At 44.0% G+C, this 26,812-nt stretch overlaps 2 protein-coding genes across 7 annotated transcripts; one reads left to right on the forward strand and one right to left on the reverse strand.

Annotated features, from left to right (window-relative positions):
* The first annotated feature begins 1,767 nt into the window (after nt 1-1,767).
* LOC143427316 (muscle LIM protein 1) lies at nt 1,768-14,671 on the forward strand. 6 transcript variants are annotated; one of them, XM_076901348.1, is made up of 9 exons: nt 1,768-1,902; nt 3,494-3,641; nt 4,513-4,675; nt 8,453-8,579; nt 9,971-10,067; nt 11,202-11,289; nt 12,391-12,687; nt 12,799-13,119; nt 13,208-14,671. In XM_076901348.1, exons 2-9 carry the CDS (start codon nt 3,527-3,529, stop codon nt 13,482-13,484), a joined length of 1,485 nt encoding a protein of 494 aa, XP_076757463.1. In that variant the 5' UTR covers nt 1,768-1,902; nt 3,494-3,526; the 3' UTR covers nt 13,485-14,671. The 6 variants fall into 6 exon arrangements, with proteins under 6 accessions (XP_076757463.1, XP_076757462.1, XP_076757465.1 ...); XM_076901347.1 differs by having other exon boundaries at nt 1,769-1,923; nt 3,517-3,641; XM_076901350.1 differs by lacking the exons at nt 9,971-10,067; nt 11,202-11,289 and adding exons at nt 10,642-10,738; nt 11,017-11,101 and having other exon boundaries at nt 1,769-1,923; nt 3,517-3,641.
* A 1,325-nt stretch (nt 14,672-15,996) lies between these two features.
* On the reverse strand, nt 15,997-25,581 carry LOC143427027 (uncharacterized). The gene is made up of 3 exons (XM_076900824.1): nt 25,227-25,581; nt 23,654-23,847; nt 15,997-16,402 (listed from the first exon to the last, which is right to left on the reverse strand). Exons 1-3 carry the CDS (start codon nt 25,579-25,581, stop codon nt 16,010-16,012), a joined length of 942 nt encoding a protein of 313 aa, XP_076756939.1. The 3' UTR covers nt 15,997-16,009.
* Between the last annotated feature and the right edge of the window lie 1,231 nt (nt 25,582-26,812).

Genomic DNA, 26,812 nt, shown 5'->3' on the forward strand with positions numbered 1-26,812 from the left:
GAGCTTTTTACATGAAGCCACGTGCACGCATATAAGTCTTTCTAAAAATAGAAATTTGAGCAAGATGCTATTAATAGCGGATGAGTGTGTACCCACAGCCGGTGTGTGTGCTTCTCACTCGGCTTTGCTCGCTGGTAACGAGCAGCTTTTCGGAAAGGCCGCCCCTACCAAACGAAAGAAAAACGGAATTCGATCCTTGGGATCCGTGGCTCTACCCCATTTTTGGATCGAAATGAATGACCGCCATGAAGGTCCGATCAAAATGAACCAGCGCCATCTTGGTTCCCAACGAATTTCCTCATCAGCGGGACGAGCGTCCTGAAATTGGTCCCTCGTTAAAGAGAATTTAAAAATTCCATTTTGATTGCAGTTATTCGAGTTCTACATGATTGTTTTAGGTTAACAGGCTTTCGTTCATCGTTTTCTTATTTTGAATTCTGGGAAATTTGGCGAACATGGTTGCTAGAATGTAACGAGGAGAAATTTAATGGTTAATAGAGAAAAAGTTTCGAGTATGTTTCATTGCGGACTGACAGACTGCCAATTCGACTGGTGTTAATCTAAAAATTATGGTATCGCGTTGCTGTTGTCCGCGAATGCCATTAGAGCCCGGGAGTTAGTCCAAAATGTATGAGTAATAAATTTATTTCGGTATGTCTCTCGCTGGTTCATCGCTCAGAAAACACATTTTCTAGTGTTGTACAATGTAAACGAATATCGGAGCACCATATCGCTAGGAACCTGATTCATGGCGCTATTGACAGATCTTGGCCAGCCCGCTTAAAATATCGAGCTTTAATCCGTAATGCGAAACGAATAAATTCTAACAAAATTACAATTGAGTTTTAATTATATTCAAAACTCGTTTGATCGATGTACGAACAAGCCGTACAAAAATGGTCGTCAGGAGTTACGAGTAGACTTCACTCTACGTCCCACAAAATAAAATTTTGTACCGGGTTCTCAAATTCCATCTCTTCTATAGATTTCCCTAAAACATCTTGCATACCTCCGCTTTCGTTGCTCTCTGGATTCGTTTACAGATTATGCTGGCTGCGTTACGGTCTCTTTCTAAGGATCCGTCTGTATCTACGTTATTGCAAAACGCTGGTCGCCATATTGTATATTTCTCTAGCGTCTCAGTGGCGCATACCTCTCTTTCACCGGTCATAAATATTTTGTTCCGAAGTGTTCGAATTGTTGTCTTAATTTGCCGCATCCTTCATAATGTTTAGCAAAAACGGACCAGTTTCTTAAGAACTGGATATTTCTTAGCGAAAAAATGATTCAGAATAGGCTCAATTTCCCCCCATCGCGCGTTCTCCAGGGTTGATTGATGCGAACGTTCGATCCAGCTTTCTGTTATTCGTCACGTTCTCCGATCGCTCGAACTTCTCGAAACGCGATTGGTTGAAACGTAACAGAGCACCGACACCGGGAAGCTTCGGTTTCGGTATCCCAAACGTTCCACGATCGTCCCGATTCCTTTGGAACTGTACGACAAAAACAGTCATAGCGAAGAGCCGGGCAGGTTGGCTTCCAATAATATCCCGAATAGTCTCCTATAGTCATAATTTCTCGAAAACTCGGTGACAATCGCAGCCGTAGGAGAAGATCCAGCATCTTAACGAGTTGTGGCCGTTTCGGTATCCGAAAGTATAGTGTAACACCCCCGCTAGGTGGAAGGCGGCTAGTACTCCCTCTGCCACCGCGACGTTGTCGTCAACAGCACTGACGTTCCGATGCACACGTGCCGTGTGCAAATGCCTGGCTATGACTAGGACGGCCACGACGCGAGAACTGCCATTCGAATCCAGTATTAGTGCGGTGTAGAGTGCTTCTCGGTGTTTTTTGATCTTGACGCCTGTCTACCTCCCTGAGTTTACCGATTTTCATTCGTGACTTCGACCGATACACCCGGTGGTGAGTAGCAACAGTGTTCCGCGACCCGGTGAGGGATCATCGTACGCACGTCTGTCCCGGCTGGTTTTCAGGATCCTCCGAGTGGAGAATCGCGATACAAAGTTAGAGAGAGTGGGCTCCTTTACGCGTTGACCATTGTCGATTGTCCTTGTGATTTGGAACTCGACCGTCTAGGAGAAGTGAGTCGCTTTTCCACGCTTCGGAGAACCTTGGATTCTCCCTCGTCCCTCGTCGATAATGTATCCCGTTGATAATCGAGATTTAGAGTCGAGGTTGAACGGTCCCATGTACGTAAACGCTGTAAAACCAAAGGGACGATAGGAAGCAGGATTTTGAGAGCTACACCGGTTGTCTACGATGGACAGCTGCATTTAGCCAGTGCCTGTAGGGTTGAAGTTACACAGCGGTCCATAAAGTTAAAACGCGAGGCAAGCTGAAACGCGATGAAATTTGAGATCGTACGGATTTAGTATACACGGGGGTGGCGCGGCATTCTTCGGCTGTTATGATGTAACCCGCGTTAACTTATATACAAACAATCGAGATATATAGCTTAACAAAACCAATGGAAATTTTTTAGAATTTAATTATTTGATTTTGCGATTAAATCGGAGCAATCAAAATAGATTAAAATCGTTAAACATTTAGGATCTATCACTTAGGACCGAAAAATCGAAAGAGATTTTCAGTTATCCATCAATTATTCGAGTTCTAGGGAAATAATTTTATTGATCCGGGAAATGAGAGATAAGGTATAGAAAAAATGAAATACAGGTTGGAAGAGACATCAGGATGGGAAGGTAGGGGTAATGGCGACCGCGTTGTGGAGAATCTAGCACCTTCCCTAATACGGGCTCGCGATCCGGCATATGTCTGCACGGATATAGAATCCTCTGTCTCTCTTTCTGCTCCCTCGTAGTCTCTCTAGCAATTCTACTAATACCGTGGCTACTGTACTCGCCACCAGTGCCGCCTCCAAAAGTCGCGCGACTTCTTAACTACTTTGTCTACCAAGGAATACTTGTTCACTTTTCCGGTGTACGTATCGATGCTCGACTAAGATTTACGTAAGCTTCATTGCTGCGAATCGTAGGTTATATTACAGCACGTGACAGGGAATTTTAATTTCTAGGATTTCGAAAATCTTTATCGACGAAGTTTTAGGGAAAAGGTCTGTCCTCGAAGTAGTGGAGCTATTGCGATTTTCTTCGTTCGTATCGTAATATCCAAAATTATCTTCTTTTTTTACTCGGTTCTTTTGTGGATGTTAGTTACGGAATATAAACGAGGGAGTTCAAACTGCTGGCAAAAATAGACTCGTTCACCGGCAGTCGGGTGGAGATTGAAACTGTTTATGTTCCTCGTGTAGGATTAGGTAATCGCAAGGCTGAGTTACCGGTGTTATGTCTATTATATCCACTGTTTACGTATCGTGAAAGGAGTTAAAAATTCGGCACGTGCATACGAGCGCTTCATTCCACCCTCGAGGATAATCTGAAACTTAGAGTCATTCCACTCGTAACCGAGAACTTTTTTTTTACGACTTGTGATATCGATCGTGATCATTAACCAGGGGTTCTTTTTTGTTTTCAGTACAGACAAAATGCCTTTCAAACCAGTAGAGCACCCCAAGTGTCCCAAATGCGGTAAATCCGTGTATGCCGCGGAGGAGCGTGTGGCCGGAGGACTCAAATGGCACAAGATGTGCTTCAAGTGCGGTGAGTATTCGCTTAAATTGTTACTGACTGTTTCAAGAGCATGCCACGTGTTTTCCTTCGCCTTATGATTCGACGTTCAACCTCAGAACTTCTCAAACTTTTCTTTCAACGTGTGTCTTGAACACCATGTTTGTATATTCTTTGAGCGTCGTATATATTCGCCTAAAAATTTGTCCAATTTCTGCGCACCTATACTCTCACTTATAGTTTCTGACACATCGTGAAACGTATCTAGCGATATCGTTCAGCTATCGGTGAATCAATATCTGAACAGGATTTGACGAAATGTTGAATCGATCCGCGAATTATCATCAATCACGGGATCCGCGCAACTCGTTGCGCAAAACACCATCGGACGTTTTTAAATTTAGCCGGGTCTATAAATAAGTTTTATGCCAGTCCCGGATGGTTTGTCTTGGCCTTAATTAGTTTTGTATGCTAGCCAGAAATCAATTGGAACCACCCAGCGCGAAGCAGCCGAGGGTGCAACGACCCGTGCTAGCTCGCCGGGAAAAATCCGTACTTCGTGATCCTACTCGAAATAGGAACCCCATTGAATATTCATCCGCGGCTTCGGGTGCCGGCCGAAATAAGCTGCACCGAAAATTATCGCGATCACTGGCGTTTATACACTTTTGAATATTTCACAGCCTTTATTCAAATCCGTAAAATCTCTCGAATACTTAATGATTATATAATCATCAAAGTGGTCGCTGATTAATAATCTAAAGCTAGCTGCCGCACGATAATTCGAATCCGATCTCTAGAATCGCGTCTGGTTTCGAACGGACGAATCTACTTGTTCGAGCAGTTCGATACCCAGGTGACGGTATAGGCCGCAGCCAAACGAATCCATGCCTGTGTGTTACAGGTCTGTGCGGCAAATTGCTCGACTCGACAAACTGCTCTGAGCACGAGGGTGAGCTTTATTGCAAAGTGTGCCACGGACGCAAGTTTGGTCCTAAAGGATACGGCTTTGGTGGAGGCGCTGGTTGCCTGTCCATGGATCAAGGCGAACACTTGAAGAGTAGCGAGTGAGTGCACCTGCTCGTCGTCCAACCACCCCTTTCCCTACTTCTCTGCCCTATCCTGCATCCTTTGTTCTTAAACCGTATAAACAAAATTTTTCCCTCAGTCGTTTGTGCGAACAGACCATCTCCCATAGAGAACCGTACACGTGCCGTTAACTAAAACATCACAAAATAAAAAAAAAAAAAAAGAATTCGACCGACTCAACCAACAACCGACCATCGACAGCCCAATGATCCAACAGCATGATCCTCTTCTTGGTACAATAAACCGTATCCGGAAGAACGAATTGGAAGGAGCACGAGCAGAACTACTACTGAGAACCTATGGACCGAGAGCATGCGTCTGCGTATATGTGTATACAGCATCACGACTGTGTAAACTACGTCTCCCGTAATCCTGACTTCTCACACCCGGATAACCCCTTTTCTCTCTTTATTTCTTCGTTTGGAAAATTCTCTTGCCCCACATTTTATTGTCATTCAGCATTTCTAATTTTAATTACCCGATTTTGTTTCTGTTTTTTCGTTTAATTGTAACTTTTACGTTTATTTTGTACAATTCCGATCGACCTAATACCCCCCTAGCCCAAACCCACTATCCCCTCGTAATCCTCTCGTCGTCCATCGGCACCGACAGCGATGATGGTGATGATGATACGACGACGACGACGACGACGACGTTTATAATAATTGATGATTAACTGTGTTTAATCTAGTCGACGTTTTTCTTTGTCACATTTAACTTCCCGTTTTCTGGTCTTCTCTCATTTTTCTTTTTTTCGTTTCTCTGTCTCTCACGTCTCTTTGTTTACTGTTCTCGTTTTTTTTTGTTTCTGTTTCGTTTCGTTCGTTTTTCTTTTTGGTTCTTTTCTTTCTTTCGTTGTTGTCCGTGTGAACGACTGGATTAAGAACAGTCGTTTCTTTCTAATCGTATATATATATATAGGTATATACATTATATATATACTCTTTCTCGTTTCTTTTATGCGATTACTACACTACATTACGCTAGTTTATAGAATCATTTGTACCATCTGTAATAAATGCCATTAAAAGACGAAAAAAGGGAAAGAAAAAACAGAAGAATTTGGTCTTCTTCATTGACAGTGCTTCGTGCATTTTCAAACGCATTGACGGTCGGACAAAAATGTTCTTGCCATTGGCAAAAAATGTTCGAAGAGACAGGAAGAGAAAACAGATTACTATGGTACAGATGAGAAAAAGCTCTCGAAGCTTGCTTGACAGTTAGATCCGTCACTCTAGTATGTCAAAAACATTTTTGACCCACTGTACATGCTTACACACCTATTTACACCGAAATTCTGGCTGTAACGAAACTTTGCATACGCGTACACATAGGGAGGAAACATAACAAAGAATGCAAGGGAATTCACTTTGTGGAATCGAGGTCTGAATCTTCAATTACAATTTTTGAACATAATTTTGTGACACACTTGGACGGTTTTCTTATTAAACGTCATCTGAAAATCTTCTCGAAAAAGAGAAGAAAGAATTATAAGAAGAGCAATGTGCATGTGAGAAGGGTGGTCTTGGATTACAAATCGAAAGCTATCGTTTATTGGAAAGAAGGTGAAATAAAATGGAAAGAAACAGTCCAAGTATCTGGAAAAGAATGATACTCTGTTGAGAAAATGATACGAAAATCTATAGTGAACAGGATTTGTTAAAAGATTTTTAGATCTTGTGCTCCTTCTAAGTGTCACATTAATACTACACATTACAGCAAGCTCTATCTCGCACCGTGTTACGAAACTATATTCAAAAATCTGAAATGATACGAAAGCTTGAAGAGTCGACTTTGCTTCCTCAAACGGAATTTGTAAAAATGATCGTTCCTTGCATAATTCGTTATGTTTTACGAACATATGCAAAGTTTATTTAAAAGTAGAATTTTCGGGTTGGGTGATTTTCCTTTTAGCTATATATATAGAAATATTTAGATATATATATATATATATAAAAAACAGCAAAAATGCGTTTAAAATTTCGACCTGGCATCGACGACAGTGGGGTATGAAACGAGCACACAGTTTAAGGACGAGAAATGTGAATGTCAGCCAGGCTGTTCAATTTTTTGTTAACGTTCTAGCAACCAAGAAACCTGCGCCCTGTTACTCCATCCCCTTACCCCTTCTTTGTCTTCTCTAAGAAAGAAACGAAAGAAAGTACAACAACACAAAAAAAAGTAAACGAACAACCGACCGAAAAAGCCAAGCGCAAAAAACCCTACTACCCCCGCCAGCCCCGCCGAGTGCGAGCCAACCGGAGGCCCATGATCGAACAATATATGTTGTCGCTTTATCACGAGCCTGCGCTCGAAATCCTCGTGATAAAGGGAACTAGCGAGTAACAAAAGAAAAAAATGGTGAGCACCGAGTCAGATTCCGCCTCTCTCTCTCTCTCTCTATATCTTATTATATTTCTCTCTCATGAATCTCTCTCTTTCTCTCTCTCTCTCTTTCTCTCTATCTCTCTGCCTCTATATCTTCAACCGCCTCATATAAGAAACCAAACGCTTCTACTTCTCGTTTTTCTTGTTTTAGTATTTTTTCTCTCTTTTTTCTTTTTTCATTCTTTTTTTTTGTCATTCCATTTTCTTCCACCATCATCCAAGAAAAGATTCTATACTAAATTTCTAGAACGATTTATCGATCCGTACTACACCTGCACGGCCTCTCGTACCTTTTTTTTCGAGACACGTAACCTCGTAACCTTGCTAACACGTTTAACTCTGTGGGTGCTTCTATTTAGACGCGATTTGACGCGTACACGCGCGCTCGCTTACAGATACACGCGTAGAGGTGTCATACGTAGACGAAAAGCTTCCCCCTACTTTTTACACCCTGCTAAAAGAATTTTTAGTCGAACCTTCTTTCAATTTTAATCAAACCCAAGCTTTTCTCTGTCCCGTTTTTTGGCTTCCCCTCCATTTTACTTCTGTCTACCCGTTTCTTTCTTTCTTTCTTTCATTCTTGTGCCTCTTGCTCTGTCCTCACTTGTTTTTTTTTTCTGAGTAAAACGTATTATTATTTGGTTTCTTGTTATACACGATCCGCTTCTTGGCTCTCCTCTCGGGGCTCGGCGGAAGCCACTTGCGTGGTTGCAAAGGGGTCACGGGGTACTAACTAATTACTAACATGTGCCTAACACTCTAACCGCCGGGTTGTTACTCTTTCACCGGTTTCTGGTAATCATTTGTTCACTTGGAGTCCTGTGTCGTCGATCTGTGAGTGACTGCACCATTTCACAGATCGACTTCCCCTTTTCTTTTTTTTTTATTTTTCTTGCAGTGGCGTTTTCTTGTACTATCTGCTTGCTCCCGGTGGTTTTTCACCCCCGGTGTTCCAACGCCCCCGTTCACCACACCCCTGTTGATCATTTTGTAACCAAATTTAAACAAAAATTCAAAAGTTCGTCAGCATTAATTCACGTATCCTGATGGTGAATTAACATTTTCGCAGCCGTCGACGCGGACTGTTAGACTTTCTTCTTTAAATTGACACGTATAGAATTGCAAGACAATCGAGTAACATTTTGGTAACGTGACGAATGATTTGTTAATGAAAATCACAAAGTAACCGGCTAAAAGTTGTCTCGATGCTAGGGAAATGCCGGCTGTGAATATAGTTAATTTCGAAAGTCCTCAGAGATTAGTCCGTGGAAATATGGGGCGCTGGCATGCCAATTGGGGATCACAGCTTTGCCTCGCGATCCTGGACCAGAGTGACAATTTGATCTCTACAAGGGACACGTTTTTAGGGATCTCGCAAGAGGATCGAACGCCATTCTGGAACCAAGAGCCATCGCGAAGGCGCCGGAAGGAGAAGGGTGTCCTCGATGCGGAGGATACGTGTACGCTGCTGAGCAGATGTTAGCTCGAGGAAGGGTGAGTTTCCGTAAAAATTGGTCGACCCGTTCGCTATCAGAATACTGTACTATACCTTGGTGCTGCGACTCGCCACATGTCCATCGAATACACCAAAAAGCTTCTATTTCATTCTCAGAGTCTTTCATAACGTTTGAATATTGCACAAGCTTGCAAAGCTGGAATCGTATCAATTAACAGATCGGTATAGCCAATAGAATAGCTTAGAGAACAATTTCGCGAGTTATGTCGCCGGCTAGTAGAACAAACTAGTAGAAGAAGTCTCGCTGAATATTCTCGGACTACGTACGCTTTATTTTTATCCAAGCAACCCGATACCAAAGTGGTCCAAGTAGAGGGGAGTTGTAAACAGTCCATGAAATCCGCAGTTATTAATCGACGCCGCCAATTGGACTCCCCGAACTTCGTTGAATCTCGTTCGCGACCGATTAGTCACGGCTAATCTTACCGCTGAACGTTCTGGAGAGACTTGTGTCGAAATAAGATGGCCGGTTCCTTGATCGTTGCAGAGAAAGCAGGGGGAGGATTAATCGGACCGCGGGGAGGTCCGCGGGATTCGTGGACGGCCTCGCGTTACTCGATGCTAAAATTGACTAGATCGCTGGTGCCAGCTACTCGTGGACCGTGACGTGCCACCGTAATCTTCTCGACTGACGAAACGCGTAATTTCATAACAATGAGGGAAAAAATACGAGCGGAAAGAGAAGCCGTAGTATGAGTCGCCGGCGGCTTGTTGCCGTTGGTGCCAGCCCAAGAGCTTTTCCTGTCTTCGTCGGGCTTGGCAGACTACCAACTGGCCCTACTTGCTTTCGATGTTGGAAAATAACTTGGAACAGACGGCAGAATCGCGGAGTAAACCGATGGAGGCTAATTGCCTTTCTTAGGCAACTGTCTGTACTACCTGTGTCGCGGATCAGCCTCTATCAAAGGGTCGCGCGACGCGTTCAATTATTTCGAACAGCCAGCTTTCGTTCACTGCTTTGATACGTTCGAATGTCTCTACGTTCAAAGCTTCTATCATAGATCGAGTTTCAGAACGTCCCGATGTAAACGCGTAATTTATTTCCAACTTTTGTCTATTGTCGTACACGAGATTCGAAGCTGTTGGCCAGTTGGAGACATCCCAAATCTTTCATTCGACTCAGTTTTTGGGATACAAATGAAATACATTGATACGATCTTTGTTTTCAAGCTAGGGTATTAACCCTTCGCGGAGATGATTCCCAATCGGTTGAGAAAGTACCTTTCGATTGATAAATGAGTGACGGTCGAGAAAAATTTGAAAGAAAAACGTCGCGGCACCAAGACTAAGTTTCTGTCGAATCGATCATGCGAGAAGATATTCATCCGTTGACGGGCACACAATGGTTATTCCTGCTTCTTGTGATTAGGCTTACCATAAGTCATGCTACAGCTGCAAAGCCTGTCATCGGTCTCTGGACTCTACGCTTCATTGCGATGGTCCTGATCGCGAGATATATTGTCGAGGTATCTTTTGCAATCCAACAACTCTGTACTTTTTTTTACCAATTGCTCGTCTCTTTTTCTCGATCACAACAGCCCCCCGCGTGTACTGAAATTAATTCTTTGTGTCCTTTGTCTCCACTCCGACGATAATCCCTTGGTTAACCAAGAACTGTTCTATGATCACACACTGGCGCAAAGTGTTCCGTAAATTGTCACACAAAATGAATCGCTGTCGTAGTCTACGTTTTCTTTTTTTTTTTGTCGTTTATTCAGAGAACGAGAGGAAGCCGTTGTTCTAGGAGAACAACAAACTTCGACATCTTGGCCTGAGAAGCGTATACCCCCTTAACCCACTGTTATATCTTTTTTCACCCACAAGTGTCCAGTTCTATTACGATTTTATAACACTAAGCTGAGAGATCACAGCAGAACACCTCAGTCTCTGTTTCGATGAGGGAATGTTCGCAAGATTATCCAACTAAATTTATTCTAAAATATTGCAAAAATAAGGAATAACTATGTGTAATAGAACGTACGATTCGTTAGTCCCTCCTACTTTCAGTGACTAACATATGTCCCTTTGTGTCTCATGCAGCAATGGCACAAGGAATGCTTTAAATGTGCCAACTGCACCAAGAGATTAGACTCGGTCAACTGCTGTGAAGGTCCTGATAAGGACATCTATTGCAAAGGTAAGAACATGCCACGATTGTCCCGCCAGAGACATGACGCATTGGATATGTTCGATAAATGAAATCGATCGATACCAATGGCGAGTAACCATTGCAAGTAACAGTTAGCTCGACACCGTTTCTCGCCCTCTCGAAACGTTCGTCTTTCGTACGATAAAACCTACGTCCATGTTAATTGCTCGTGTCGAGAGAATATGTTCAGATGTGTCATGTCCTTGGTACGTCCGGCGAACAGGGCGAAAGATTGAGCAGATACCTTTAACCGATGTTCTCTGCAGTATGCTACGGAAAGAAATTCGGACCGAAGGGTTATGGCTATGGTCAGGGTGGTGGCGCCTTACAAAGCGACTGCTACGCCAATGGGTGGGTTTTCAGAGCCGAGACTGAGACGGGAACACGCGAGAGATATCCCGCCTCGGCTTCTACACTCTCACTATATATGATGCGCTTGTCTGCTTAACAGCTTGCTATCCGAAGAAATTCGGTCCGCGAGGTATTGGCCACGCTGGGGTTATGTGGATCGGGCTGCAGTGCGATATTGAGGACGAGGGGTACGCGCCCCCTTAGTTATGCTATTCCACTATTCGCCACTCTGTGTGTGTGTCTGTCTGTCCGTCTGTACCCGTCGATCATCAGGAAGCCCCGTTTCTTACAACTAATTCTCACGCCAAATGGAGTCGTCCAATAGAAACACTTTTCAAACCCCATAATCTTGGCATCGTCTCACGAAGTAACGATAGAGATGGTGATTCGAGTCGACGAGGAATTTCCAAGAGGAATTCAATTTTTAGGAATTAAATTAGTCTCTAGACTTGCCAATTTGTGTAATTGTGTTTTGGATTGAACACTCTATGGTTACTTCACGGTAGACGCTCAGTTTAGACGGTACCTCAAAATGGTACTTACCTTGATGGGATTGAACGACAGGATAATTGTGTCTTAATTAAAATTTGAAATATAGAGCTATTTCAAGGGGATTAGGATGCCGATCGAGCTCCATTTACTACTCAAAGTTGAAGAAATCCGGCCTACGAGTGAAAGAATGAATGAACGGACATTTGCATGTGTCTTCACGTGTATACGTGTACATACATACATACATACATATACGAATCGACGCCTTAACGCTTTGCGCTATTACTTACCTTCACCACTATTCTATCTTCGAGTTACTAAACCGTTTTACAGCGTGCGACCCTAATTCTTGAAGTGATTTTTTGACAGTGCGTAGCTTTCCGTCCATTTCTAATGTAGTATTATGCACTAAAAGCATGTTCCCTTTCACGCGTGTAGAATTTGATTACACTATAAAAGAGATAGATTCAACTTAAATTCTAAATTTCCACATTAATACTTTTCTGATTATAACTATTAAAAACCCTTTTTCTGGAATTTAATGTTTCATCATTATCGACTATTTGCATGCGACTGACTGTATTGGTTTGAAGTTTCCAACCATTCAACCGGAACGAGTCGTTTGAACGAGAATAAATTTTAATCTCGTTATTCAATATCTTAAAGAAAGTTGAACTTCCTTCACGTGATCTATACAATTGAGAAATGCTGAAATTTATTTACCATTCTAGCGACTCGACGTTTCGTTTAATTTATTAAGTGGGTCGATCGTGAAATCGTTGAATTTTTCAATACAGCGACGCCGCTCCTCGTACGACCGTGATCGACACCGCTATAATCAAGGCTCCTCCTGGTAAGGGTTGTCCACGATGCGGCGGGGTGGTATTCGCCGCTGAACAGGTGCTTGCGAAGGGCCGTGAATGGCACAGGAAGTGCTACAAGTGCCGTGACTGCACCAAAACTCTCGACTCGATCATCGCCTGCGACGGGCCCGACAAAGACGTCTACTGCAAGACCTGCTACGGAAAGAAATGGGGACCGCACGGATACGGATTCGCATGTGGATCAGGATTCTTACAAACTGATGGCTTAACGTGAGTAACGTTCATCGTAAATTCGTTCAAACGAGTTATCGAATAATAATCAGTAAAGGGACAATTGATAAACCTGATAAACCCACGATTAAATGCGTGTTCTTCTTTTAGGGAGGAAGAAATTTCAGCCACTCGGCCGTATTACAACCCCGACACGACGGCTATCAAGGCACCAGCTGGTCAGGGTTGCCCTCGCTGCGGTGGCATGGTATTCGCCGCTGAACAACAGCTCGCCAAAGGCACGATGTGGCACAAGAAGTGCTTCAACTGTGCCGAGTGTCACCGGCCATTAGACTCGATGCTGGCCTGCGACGGCCCCGACAAGGAAATTCACTGCCGATCCTGCTACAGTAAACTTTTCGGACCCAAAGGATTCGGATTCGGTCACACCCCGACTCTAGTATCAACGAACGGAGATCATGCTCCCTCGTAGTAAGTCTCGAGCCCTGTTGTTACGTCCGGTGAAAAAGTGGCACTGTATGAATGTTAATTTCGTTCGTATCAACACACTTTATTCCAGCATTGATCCAAAGCCCCAGGTTGGCCAGAAGCGAAACGACGGACACGGATGCGCACGTTGCGGCTATCCGGTGTACGCTGCGGAGCAGATGATCTCGAAAAATCGATTATGGCACAAGCGTTGCTTCAGCTGCGCTGAGTGTCATCGTTCGTTAGACTCGACGAATCTGAACGATGGCCCGGACGGGGACATCTACTGTCGCGGTTGTTACAACCGAAATTTCGGGCCGAAGGGGGTAGGCTTCGGCATGGGCGCGGGCACTCTAACGATGGCCTAACTTCTACAGAAACATCGATACGCTCGAACCAGTCTTATATATATATAAATATAAATATAAACATAATTATAATTGTATCGGATATATACGTGCGAATAAACGGTCAGAGCCAGCGCGGCTAACGCTGCGTTTGGTTCATCGTTTACTCGTAGGTATAGGGATATGTATATGTATAGACGCCTGACTCCTCGACTAACTCCGACGAAGTAACGAAGAATACGCTGCTCTAAAATTTTTAAAATCTAAAAAAGAAAAAAAAAACAACACGGAAGGAAAATTTTTCTTTTTCTCGCTAATGACGACCGAATCGATCGTAACGAAGACTGCACGCACGTTTCGTCGATCCTCTTCGACGACGTGGCGCACGAACGACCGAGATACCGCGATTATAATCGAACAAAGTACGTAACGAGCAAGTTTTTATTACTTTTGTACGGCGAGCATTCGCATGATGGAAGCTCGGTTCCCTTTTCCCGATGCAGCAGACCCTGGATAGAACCGCGTCCAGTTCCGTTGGAGCGGACAGAGTTCGATACACGGGGCCAATGTTAGGCTAAGTCCCTACGTCGATCTTGGGGTAACGAACAAGGGTCTGTACCTCGGGAAAAGGACCGGTGAGCATGACGCAGAAAGTACAAAGAGCAAATCCGTATATACCTGGACCGCAATCAGGAGCAACGATTGTAATAACTCGCGACAAAAGTGACGAGCGACAGATGAACAAACAGATGCAAAAATGATTATTTTCAATAAATGTATATTTCGAAAAAAACAAAAAAAAAAACAAAAAAAAAAGCAGAGAACCAAAGAAATAGGGAATGTTTGGCCTGTGTGTTTCGTGGAAAGGGAAGCGGCGAAACGTCGTTTCGACGGCATTCTCGACATTCCATTTGTGTCTGATCGAAGACCTCGTCGAAGGAAAAGTCATCGTTTCAAACGAGCCTCGGTGCGTCCTTATAGAAGATAGACCCCCGAAGCATTTACTATATAAAAATAGTTTGGATATCGTGAGAGTAACGACGCGTTCGAAGCCCATGGGGATGTCTCTGTGGGAATGCGTCCCTGGGACGGGGTGGAATTTTTATGATTTAATCTTTAAGTAGTCGTAAACGGATACACGACGCGATCGATGGATCATATTTAGCGAGCTGTTCTGTAAAATAAATATTTCTTCTCGATCCCTGAAACGACCAGGCTGTTGATTATCGACCCCTCGCGAGCACTTAAAGATTAAACGGCCGGGACGTGCGTCGTTTCTCTTCGGTTTAAGGATTAATTCCCGCGATTAACCGGACAGACGGAAGAGCGATAAGTTTTCCTTCGACTATTTGGAACGACTGCCTTTCGTTTTCCCTCCTTTCTTTCATTCTAGTTCACTTACTCATCATTCTCTCTCTCTTCCTCTCTCTTGATCACATTCTAATAATCACTCAAGGTTATCGTCAGGGACACGGACTAACATTATCCTTATTACGAATGGACCTTAATAAATCTTATTAAGCTAATGTATAATTCTGTGAATGTATATTGAATGGCCAATGATACACACGTCAGTGTAACTACATCCGCTGTCGTTCCTTATATTTTTTTTTTCTTATTTTTCTTTTACTTCGTCCGTTTTGTCCATTTCGAAGGTATCCTTCGTTCTCGTTCGATGGATAGTAGGTATGAGTTTACGGTGTAAAACACTAATCTTCTATATTTATAGCAACAACTGTACAGGTGCCGGCCACATCGATATCCTCCATTAACATGTCGTTTACTTTCACTCTGACGAAAATACGGGAAGGAACGCTGTTCAGTTCTGTTTTTCATGTGTTTCCCTCATTGTTCCTAAGACGTCTAAAGTCAAAACTTCGGTGAAAATCTGTATTCGATCACTTTTGGGGTCGGACTAAAAATTTTCTCATTCGTTCGTTCGAATCTTAGCTGGTTCCTTCTTGACATCTTTTCTCCTTGATAGGTTTTGCTTTTAAACGCCTTCGTGTGCAATTTATCGGCATAAATGCTATTCATTCATGTGCTAATCAATGAGGAATATAGGACGGTACGTAGGTATCGGTATCACTAAGTTTTCCAGTAAGAATCACTTCGAATCGTTATCAGTATCTCCCAATAAGGTCGTATTTCACAAGCACTATCATCACCAAAGAAATAAATACACTGATCACCAATACAAAAAAAAGATAAATAAATAAATAAAATACGAATAAAATAAAACTTACCTAACCAATCCTAACGAGTAGTCTGTAGTAACACCCGCAGTCTCTAATGAAAATCATAAAATAAAAGGACATTAAAAACCAATGAGAAAAGTGAGAAATAAATTTGATGAAATATCTAAATAAATTAAATAAAAATCCAGTAACCTTTCACCGAAGTCAAAGAAGAATACAATGGGACAACCTACGGAGGCGATCCTGCGACGGATCGAGAGCCTGAACAGCATCCGGTTTCCGCTCTGGCGCGCGATATTATCTATATTTACACAGGTTCACTGGGATGGAGTGATTTCTTCGGGACGATTAGTAAAGATTCGCGGTTTTCAGCGGCAGCGGATCCAATAGATATGGTGGTAACGCTGCTGAGAAGGGCCTTGGGCTACATGAGCCCCATGTACCACCGCCGCCGTTGCTTCCTCGTGTATTCGACGAGTTCACCTCCGCGGACGTGTCACTGTGCTTCACGCTCACCAGATTCGGGTTTGCGTTCGGTTTCACCTCATTCGTAGACATGACACTGTTGGAGCTGCCCGGTGGGGTCGCTGGACTTCTTGGAGAACGACCCTCTGCCTTCACGTTCCCTGCCACTGGGCTGGAGGCACCGCTGTCCACCCCTATGCCACTCTGAGATGTCGATTTTTGTTGGGCCAGCCTCTCCTGTTTCCGAAATTTTGCACGACGATTTTGGAACCATACCTGGAATCAGAACGCAAATTCTGGTTCATCCAGTGACCAGTAACGAGTTCGTTTGGTTGAAAGCGAAACGAAAGAAACGTGTTCCCCTATTTCCATGTTTCTAAACTATAATTCGCAATTATTCGAAATCAATAAATTCCAGTGAATATTTTGCGAAACCCAATCAAAAATATATCGGAGCCCAGGTCGGCGGAGAGAAACAGCGGGCAAATGGAAAAGCGTCGGTCGTGTCCAGCTCGTCAGAGCGAAACGTCGGCACAGGCAGCGCTCGTAATTGGCTCTAGTTGGCCAAATGAAATATTTAACGAATAAAATAAACGGAAAGCGGTGGTGACCTGCATGTTAAAGTAGCGGATTTATTTGCTTTACCGTTTATCTGACCAGCAAAAGCCACCCTCTTCTCTACCCCTGAGCCAGTCTGTCTCGCTCTCTCTTGCCCCCCCCCCCCCCCCCCTCGGCTATCCCCTTTCGTTCGTTCTTCGACGTGTGTGCACGTGGATCCCTCCCCTAGATTTTCCAGGGGCGGCCACGCTCAAGCTTCCTAGTGGTAGAAACCGGGAAAGAGGGGGAAAGGGGTGGATTCAGAGAGTCAGGGGCGCGGGACACCATGATGAACGTGATTGCCCTTTCCGGACGGCAAACACTGCTATTGGATTTTTATCAGCTGCTGCTGCTGCTGCTGTTGTTCAACGGTAGGTGTTCGAGAAATTCTAGCAAACTCCGGGACGTCGAACGTGTTTAAATCCTCCCACTACTCTCGATCCTTCGGTGCTTCTGTTGATTAATCGGGCGATGATTTTACGATCCTTTTCCCTGGGTAAGTTTCGTGTGGCGTGCTGCTGTTAGATTTGAAATTCGAGGCTTGTATTTCTGATAATAAAAAAGTTCATATTTTTATAATCGACCGCGTGGAGAACCGCGATCTGAAGTTTGCCTAATGTAGGTTTCGCATTTGAAGAGCGCACGAATTTCTTAAGGGTAGTTCTAAGGTATTTATCGCGAGGGAAAGCTGGCCGTTAATAAATGCGACGTCACTGTCGAGGGTGGTCTAATAAAATTACGTCATCGTCGACCAGAAGCCAGTACGTGCCAGTGACAACACTAATAATTCGTATTTGGCCACGGACCAAACCCCGAAGAGACCGTAGCATGTGTACCGTTGTTTGCCGAACGGACGACGACGACGGCGTGAATTAGGGAGCCTACGTGCTGGCGTTAATGTTAAATAAATACGGTACGCCTAAATAAAATGCAACGAGCCGCACCGACAGATGTCCACCGCGTTCTAGATAAATATTTAAGCCTCGCTTTACGCGCTCTGCTGCCTCCGCACGCCTCTTTTCACCCGCCGCCAATCAGTCTTTGCTTGTTTTGCGCAAACTTTTTCCTTCGTCCTCTACTGTTTCGGAAAAGTGGATCGTAATTTTATAGCATCCTATAAATTTTCAATCTTCACGATTATTTAAGAATTCCTTCGAAAGATTTTGCGAAAAATTTAGGAAGACGCGAAGGATGTGAAAAACTGAACCGATGGAACAGTCGCTAGTATTGTATGTTGAAATTCGTTTGAGAAAATGAGCAGGCTATAGCTGTGAAAGTAATTCGAGGTAAGAAGTGCCGACGGACCCGTGGAGGGAACTTTCTTCGGTGATTAGAACTTCGACTCATAACACTGATGGAAATTACTACTCCCTTGCAATATTTTCCACTAGAATCACGTTTAACATCCTCGTTCAACATCTTAACACGAAGGAAATAGCCAAATGACAAGTTACTTTATCCACTGGAATACACCAGACTGTGCTTCTTGGATTATACCATCTCTCGAAAAGGGAGAACAGGAATTTTTAGCGCCACAGCAAATATAGGATTGACAGAAAGAACCCTGGAAGCTTATAGAGCCGTCATTAGGGATTCAGTGGTGGTAGAAACGGGTTTCCTGTGTGTTTACTTGTTCGATTAACCCCCATGATTCTCAGTCGCAGTGATTTCCTCCTTCTGGACGGATTAGCCAAGGATTTTGTTCCGTGTCAGCCTCAGGGGTTTGATCGGAACCTACGGATGAAAGCTTAAGCCGGAAAACAACATTATTCCATCGTGAAATATCGTTCGAGAAATAGGAGGATCGAAGATTTGTTCATTTTGATAAATAGAGTTCCAAATAGAGTTTGTTGCAACCAGTGGTTCTTTGAGTTCACGAAAGACACCAGAGATGGGTATTTCTAATTATAAGGTTGTTTGGTAATTTTACAATTTTTACCTTCCATTAGAATTTCCAATCCAGACGTTTAAAGTGAAAAATATGACTCAAGACCAGACCAAACGATTCGCTGTAGGATGTTGAAACTTATGAAACATTCACGACACGTCCAAGATTCTCTCGATGCGTCACATTAAGCGAGTTATAAAGATCTATCCGAAATGATGCCATCAATATCGTGGCGGCAGGAAGTCGGAGGAAATCAATGTTCAATCTGACTACTTCCGCTTTGCCAGCAAGTCGGAATAAGTTTGGGCCATTTAATCATAATTAAAAGTTAATCTTCTAATTGTGATACTTAAAAGTAAAAGTTTCTCGTTATCTGTCGTCCAAAAGTTTAACATTATGCGAAAAATAGCAGATAATTTATTATAGGTGTGTGTATTTAGGGGCCAAATAGTTAAGCTATACTGCTCGAGGATTCGTTAGGACTATTAAATCAGACGTTCAATAACAGAATTGCAGTCAATGGTGATTGCTACACTCTCAGCCAGCAGGAATCGTCTTCTTCAATTAGCCAAATAAGTTCGGGGCGGAAACGCATGGCTCTGCAGTCAAAATCCTGATTAAGAGATGCATTGGACGGGCCGATGCCATCTCGTCTGATGAATAAATCGCCATGGACAGATCTCATTAACTGCGTATCCACTTTCGTGTCTGACCATAACCACGACGATTCACTGTCCGGTGCATTCCATAACTTCGCAATGAAACTTTAATGAAACTATGTACATTTTTATTGCCACTGAAAATATTTCGTACATATTTTCGTTAATTGCAAACGTTTGTGGCGAAGTGATTAAAACAGCCCCCAAAATTGAGGAACATAAACTTGCTCGCAACAAGCGGATTCCGTGTAATTCCAATGCTTTGCTATTCTCCTGAAGGTAACTCCCGGTTACCTTCACTTCTTCCAGGATCCTCCAGCCAGGCCATTTTTAACACCAATTATCCCGCTTAATCTCAAGCATCAGCACGATAACGCGAGAACCGGCACCGAAGAAGTTCCAGGAGTTCCAGCCAAACGTTGAACACTGTCGCACGAGGTGGTGTGCGTTGCAACAGCGTACGTCGTTCTCCGTGGATGATACCCAGCAGGACAGTTTTTAATCACCGTAAGTGGATCTACATAGAGCTCGCAATTACCAGGGTACACTCTGGCCATGGGCCCCTTGTGTATCAGCCACCCTCGGCCTACCAGAGCCAAGCCAGCTCGAATGTTTTCCCCATTTCATCCCTCGGTGCCAGCGAGCCACCCCACCTCGCCTCCTTTGCTTGCCTCGCCAACGAGGATCCTTTCGAGTTGGAAGCGTTATTGCCTATTCCTTCGTTGCTTTTTGATCTTTCCTACGTCTTCCCGTTCATTTATCATTCATCCACCTACGCGGGGGATAGCTTTTTCCGCTTCCTTTCCTACTTTCTTTCGATAAATATTATTAAACGTAAGAGATGCTGAGTAACACACTTGGATTAATCGAGGCCTTGGAATCTATTGAAATATTAGAAACACTTTTTCTCACGTAAAAATAAAGTAAAATTCTACATGGTTCCTTTGCATTCGAAAGCGCTGCTGCCAGCGTTTCGAGATGTACATTACTCTTCCATGTTTGCGTTCCAGTCGAGCAGGTGTGTGCATTTCTTTCCTCTGTCTCGACATTTTCCGGGAGTGATTTTCTTACTATCTTTTTTTCGAGTACAATGTCTTTTCTCACCGGCGAGGGCACTTCATCAGAGTCGCCTCTGTTCCCCGGTCACCCCGCCTACCCCTGCCCCTACACAGAATTAACCTTCTGCTTCCCGTGACGGTGCTCGACCGTGTCCCACGGGGAAAAAGAAATTCATGTTGATTTTCCGGGATTCTCCCAAGGCTGTCTATCTCTAAATTGCCCCTGTATTTCTTTGTTATATCACCGTGAGAGCTTTTCATACCTTCCGATAGTGAAAGTTTGATCGAATTTAAATTTTTTAAGGTTTCAACGAAATGAAAAGTGTTGAAAAATTAGAATCAGGAGATTCCACTGGTTAAATACTCATTTAATGATATCTTCGTCTCTAAATTCTCTAATTTTCTTTCTATCCCACCCTAATTTGACAAAAACCGCATTCCATGAAACTTAGGTGGCCTCGTGGTACTCGAAACGATTCCAACGTAGAATTAATTGTGCTTAGCCAGATCGTTCCACTTCTTTCAATTGGATGCGGACCCTTACGACCTCGTAAGAGCAACGATTGTTGGTCCAGCAAAGTAACACCAGCCTGTTCACCCTCCACCCGCTTCTGCACCCTGGTACGTCCCCATTGATGACACCGTGGGCATAGGGTGCTCGCGTGTCGCGTGGCGACACGTTTCACTATTCTGAGTCACATGTCATTCCGTATGAATTACAACTCCATTAACGATCCATGCAACCTGCGAGCATACATAATGCTGGCGAATCGACCGGATCTGTTTCTCAACGGATACGCTGATTTATGGGGAACGATGAAGGAGACCTGATCCTTGGTAGCAAGGGAAGCTGCACGCTAAAGTGATTGGATTTTTAATCTTTACCCTGGAAATCTTCCTATTTCCCTTTCAATTACAGAGAAATGAATTTTCTTCCGTAAAACGTTGAAGTTCTTCTCTTCTTGTTTCTTTCAAGTTACGTTCCGTCTCCTTGCAGGATTTTAACCCAATTATTCGTTGCTTTATACCGAGTTGGTCGAGTTCTTGGTGTTTGAAAGTTAAGTGCAAAATATTCTTCGTCTCTTCTTCTTATTTCAAGTTCAAATCCATTTAATTCGTTGGATAATTAATTTTTCATTTCACTGAATGATTAGGACAAGTTAACTTAGGTAAGAGTAAGTACGAGGCACTTTAATTAAAGGTGGACCTAACGGCTCGAATTAGAAGAGATTCGAACTGACAGAGGACTACCCTCTGCCTGGGGAAACCTCCTTGAAAATGGCGGTCGGTCCGCGACGCCGCAAACTACTAGAAAATTGATAGTAACTTCCTGCTTAATTATCATGTGTGCATGTACCTTCACGCTTGCAGGTTCTGAACGAACTAAGCGAAACATCTAATTAGGCATAATATATAATTTCCTTGTTTCTGATAATCTGTACTACATTTTTTACAAAGTTATAGGAGAGTATTAAATTTTATGTTATTATTATGGTTATTGCAAAACGTGTATACACTTACAGAGTATCAGAATACTAAAATTTCGCACGGAAGAAACTAATTCGAATAGAATGGCATTGCAAAGGCAATTAAGCCTGTTTATTTCAGGCATATTTCCCGCCGTGCCCCATCGAGGAAATTACATTTTCGCTGAAATGCAATTTCGGAGCATTTTCAGAATATGTTACTGGGGCATTAGTGATTAGCGCGATCAGCAATAAAGTTTGCCGCTAACTGAATTCGCCAGCCGACGATAAGTGACGAAAGTGAACAACCTGTTTCGTAATTAGAGAAATACAAATTGTGCGGCATTAAATCTGTCCTCGTCGGTGGATGGCAATTTCTGCTCCAAAAATATTGCCTCCGCTCATCTTTCCATCGATAGGAATACAGGCTTTGCATAATGCTTATTAGATATTTACCATATCAACGAATGATGGGAAGTAACAAACGAGAATGTATCTTTCACAGATCTACTTCAATTATACCATCTTTTAATCTGTAGGCATACATTATTTAGTAAGTTCTAACAAAATTTCATTCACTTTGCCGACATGATTGCCGTGCGAGTAATCCTCGCCAATTTTACGGTATAATAAATTTAATTCAATTCGAGAGTTGGCTGTACCATAGCGTCGCGTGACTACGATTTTATCGAGCATTAACGTAGCATCCGTGATTGGCAAGCGTAATTATTATTACACGAGGACCGGAGATTAAGAAAGACGTTGGTTCCTGACATATTCCACGTCTATCGAACCCGCCTATTTTTGGATCCACAGCCGACACCTGCTGGAAACGTGTGCATCCTCAAAGGGATCGTAATATTCATGATGCATGAAGTTCAACCGCGAAGCAGGAAGCAAGACGGTAACCGGAAGTCATTCACCTTGAATCCATTTATCTCGGGGATTCAAGTAACCGAAGTATAATCACCCTTTCCCCGCTATGGATTCCGAAGATTAAAAATGACGTGGAAGATCGATTGACGTAAGAATACATGGCTAATCGAAATAATGTGAGATCTAGGATCTCTTGGAAGAGACGCGAGATGTGTCAGACGAGTAGTCAAGGGAGATTCATTCATCTTATCGAAAACTTTATCTCTTTCATAGATAGTACAGTTTTCAGAGGGTTGCAAGATGTATCGAATAATACCGCGGGAGATTAAATCAAGTGAAATGCTAACGAAATCCGTGATCGAGAAGACGAGGAAGATACGAGTGCGGAGTGAAGAATGGACGTCGATACGTTCGTAGACGGAAACGGAATTGGGGTGTCCGTAAAAGCTCGTGAGCCGCCGAAAATGCAAAACAAGTTGATTGGATCATAAATTTCGCTCGTTCGATTTCGCGTCGTAGCAGGACACGGGGATATCCGTTCTGAATCTCCAGCGTGCAAGAAGTTCAAGTTAATCCGTCACACGTATTAGACGGTATAATCCATCAAGCAGTGACTTCCAGGTAACCGTGAAAACGAAAATGGGGCTTGTAATGCAATTACATGGCACCCGTGTTCCGCCATCGCCCTTGTCCCTCCGTCTCCAGCCCTCCATTTTAGGTGACGCCGGAGGGAGGACCCTGAAGTAGAAGCGGACGAAAGAACAGCCTATTGCAGGTGTTATCTCCCGCTTAGTTCCTTCTAACTCGGTTCTTTTTGTAATCACCGTGAAACGTTTTTTATAAAAAGAGATTGTTGGATCCGTTAAGCTTTTAGCGTTAATCCTTTCGCGTAGCTGTTTTCTGCTACCGCACGATAGAAATAAAATGTATAGAGTAGAATTTGCGGCGTTTGCTGTAATTTTTTTAAATGAAACATGACTTACTTGGACTCGAGCTTCCGTCAGATCAATCTTCATGGCGATCTCTTCTCTGGTGTAGATATCCGGATAGTGAGTTTCCTGGAAGGCACGCTCCAATTCTTTAAGCTGGGCCGACGTGAAGGTTGTTCGTATCCGACGTTGTTTCCGCTTTTCCGCTAATCCGTCGTGCCCGGAGTAAGCTTTATATCCTAGCCCACCTGAAAATTGAAAATAGAAGGAAAATTAAGAATCAAAATTTTGCTTGGTAGCACATTACTGCTTTTTCTATTTTCTAAGACTGGTGTGGAGAAGAATATCATAAAAAATATTTGAACTATGTCTGATTTATCATAAAACCTCGACGTATCATGACATGTTACCCTTAAAATAGTTTAGTCCAAAGTTTTTTCCAATCAGCGATCAAAAATCGAACAACTACCTGCTGCTATAGTTCCCAAATCACCCATACATTACGAAGATTGATAAAACATGAAGGAAATCAGTGTGGTCGAGTTACTTGGGTGGGTAACAGCGTATCCAAGAACCTGGTGCCTACGAGGACGTGGCAGCTTATAGATTATAGAATATAGGTGAGGATGGCTGGGTTTGCGAGCAACGTAACCATAGCAATGAGTGACTGAAGGGAGAGAGGGTGAGAAAGAGTGAGCCAGGGGTGAAGGAGACACGGTACGAGACAGACGAGAGCCGGCTGTAGAGGAACGAGCCGGTAAATGAGGGAGAGACGAAGAAAGAGCGGAAAGAGAGGCAAGAATACGAAAGAGGATGAGAGGGAAAGAGAGGACGGAGTACATCCATTGATTTTCAGTGCCATCTTGTCGTCGTTTTCACAGGAAATACCGGTGGTAGGTTCCAGCACGGAGACGAGCCATCGCGGCAACTTTCCCCTGAGAAAAGAAGGACCACCCTCTTTTTTCTGGGGAAAAACGTGCTCCTTCGCTCCGCCCGTACATCCTACCTTCTTGCGCCTTCGATTGATTGTCCCCTCGTAAATTCTGCAGTTTTAACGACGCTCGGTGCTTGATTTGTTCATTCGTGGTTGTGGAATGGAAATGTGTTGAATCGATGAAGGGATTTGAATTAGATTTATCGAAGAGTTACTTCAGAATGTTGGCTCGTTAATCTAATTTTTTATTCCTTACTGTTTTCATTCGATAATTGACTGTGTGTCCTATATCCACATTGAAATACCGAAGACTAGTTATTTTAAGGACGGGGACCATAGAAGAGCAATTAAATCGTCAACAGATTATGCATGGAGAAGGCGATGAAAGTTCTGAATCTCTAGATGGATAAAGACCTTAATTTTTCACTCCTCCGATGGGAAAGTAAATTAATGATGTACAGAGTACAGCAAGCACAAGCTAGTTCATCGCAAAATTTCATCGAAATTTTCATCGAAACGATTAATATTCTGTAGACAAACTGTATTAAAAATTGTGCAACAAGAAATTCGCCAATATTCCTCCAGATTAAATCCTTACAAGTATAACATCTCGAAATGTGCGAAACATAGCCGAAACGTATGCAAGCCGGTTAAAAAATGCAACAACTAAGGAAACAATAATGGTCTACTCACTCTGCAGATTAATGGCCGACGGGAAGATCGAGGCTGCGTGTCGATGGACCTCTTGAGATCTGGCAGCCATTACCGAGCAGGGAGTCGCGTGGGCCCCGTGGTGCGCGTGGGCATGAGAGTGGGTGGTGTGATGGGCCCCCAGCGGCGTGGTACTCCCGGTACTCGCGGTTCCCGCGTTTCCTGGATAACCGGCAGCCCTCGCAGCTGTGTACCGATAGGCGGCTTGACTCATCTGCGAGCACGAGCTGAGGTCCCCGTATCCACATTGCATCTCGCTGGCCGCCAGGGCACAGCTGGAGGCTTCGAAACCGGCGGCTGCGGCTGCTGCCGCCTGATTCAAGTAGGAATAATCCATGATTCACTCGATGCACCGGAACGACAGAGGTCAACAGAGAGACAGTCTTCGTCACGGACGTCACGGGCAGTTCGACGGCGGCACTGATCACAGTTCACCTGGACATTGCATTGATATACTCCTTATTTCTTTCCCATCTTGACTCTTTGCGCGACAGGAGGCGATTAATCGAGTCCCTTAAGTTATCGATAGATGATCGCCGGTAAACGAGACTAGCACGTTCCTCCAATCACTTGAACATGTTGGACTCGTACTATTCGAGGTTGGATACGATCGAGCGAAGAAGCAGAGCGCTGGTGAAGAAGACGCTGAGGGCCCCGGCCGGGCCCTAGCCGCGGCGTTCCTTTCGGCCCCAGCAGTGGCGTGTTTCTTCGGCGTGGAAATCTCGGTTAATCGCAGGAAGCCCAGGGTGTGTGTAGGCCGCGATGGCAGCGTCACGTAATTCTCTCTGGTGCGCGGACGAGCAAGCTAAGGGACGCGGGTAGCAGCCGGTTGCTCGATAGCGGCGGCTTATGACGCGTAATCGGATCAGCGATATCAAATTATTGCGATTATAGCCGCGGATAGAAAGAAGTTTTTCGGCCCGCTTAAGAGAGCCCGATACGACCGACTGGTGGGTCTCCTCAAAATCAAATGATAAGCTTAATTCAATAACTGACGGAGAGGGTGCCACGCCGGGGGTGTGGCCGCCGGTCCGTTACGGAGGAACGGGTTTGGTCACTGTCTGGCGTTCACTGAGTGCTGATTCGTCGATCCGCGTGCCACCCCCAGGGTTGAACGAGAGAGGAAGTCGCCGCCCACACGAGCGCTTCTGTATGTTCATCCCCGTCTGCATGCCATCCCCGCTTCCACAACCAACCTCTCCCCAACAGCCATCAGCCCGAATGAACGCTATCATTCGATGATGCCCGCCCTCTCCCCTGGTCTCGATTTTACGATCGATTCCGTAGCAGGCCGTTTCCGCTGGACACTAGAGCCACGCTCCTACAGCTATGTATACTTACACTCCCCCGTGTGTTTACGCCTGGCTCCTTTCGCGGCTGTCTTGGTACGATGAGGATTGGCTTCCCGGATGGTACTCTCTGCTGATGCCGGCCTGTTAGTTTTTGAATGAATTGAGAATGATGGATTACTTCGTGTTTGGGGTGAATGGGTTGAACTTGAGGTAGTTGCTGCCGCGTCTTGATTGTAGACACTAGCTGTAGACACTTGTTTTTGTGAATTTCTGTCA

Source organism: Xylocopa sonorina, chromosome 9, assembly GCF_050948175.1.
Source record: "Xylocopa sonorina isolate GNS202 chromosome 9, iyXylSono1_principal, whole genome shotgun sequence".
In the NCBI taxonomy this organism is placed as follows: domain Eukaryota; kingdom Metazoa; phylum Arthropoda; class Insecta; order Hymenoptera; family Apidae; genus Xylocopa; species Xylocopa sonorina.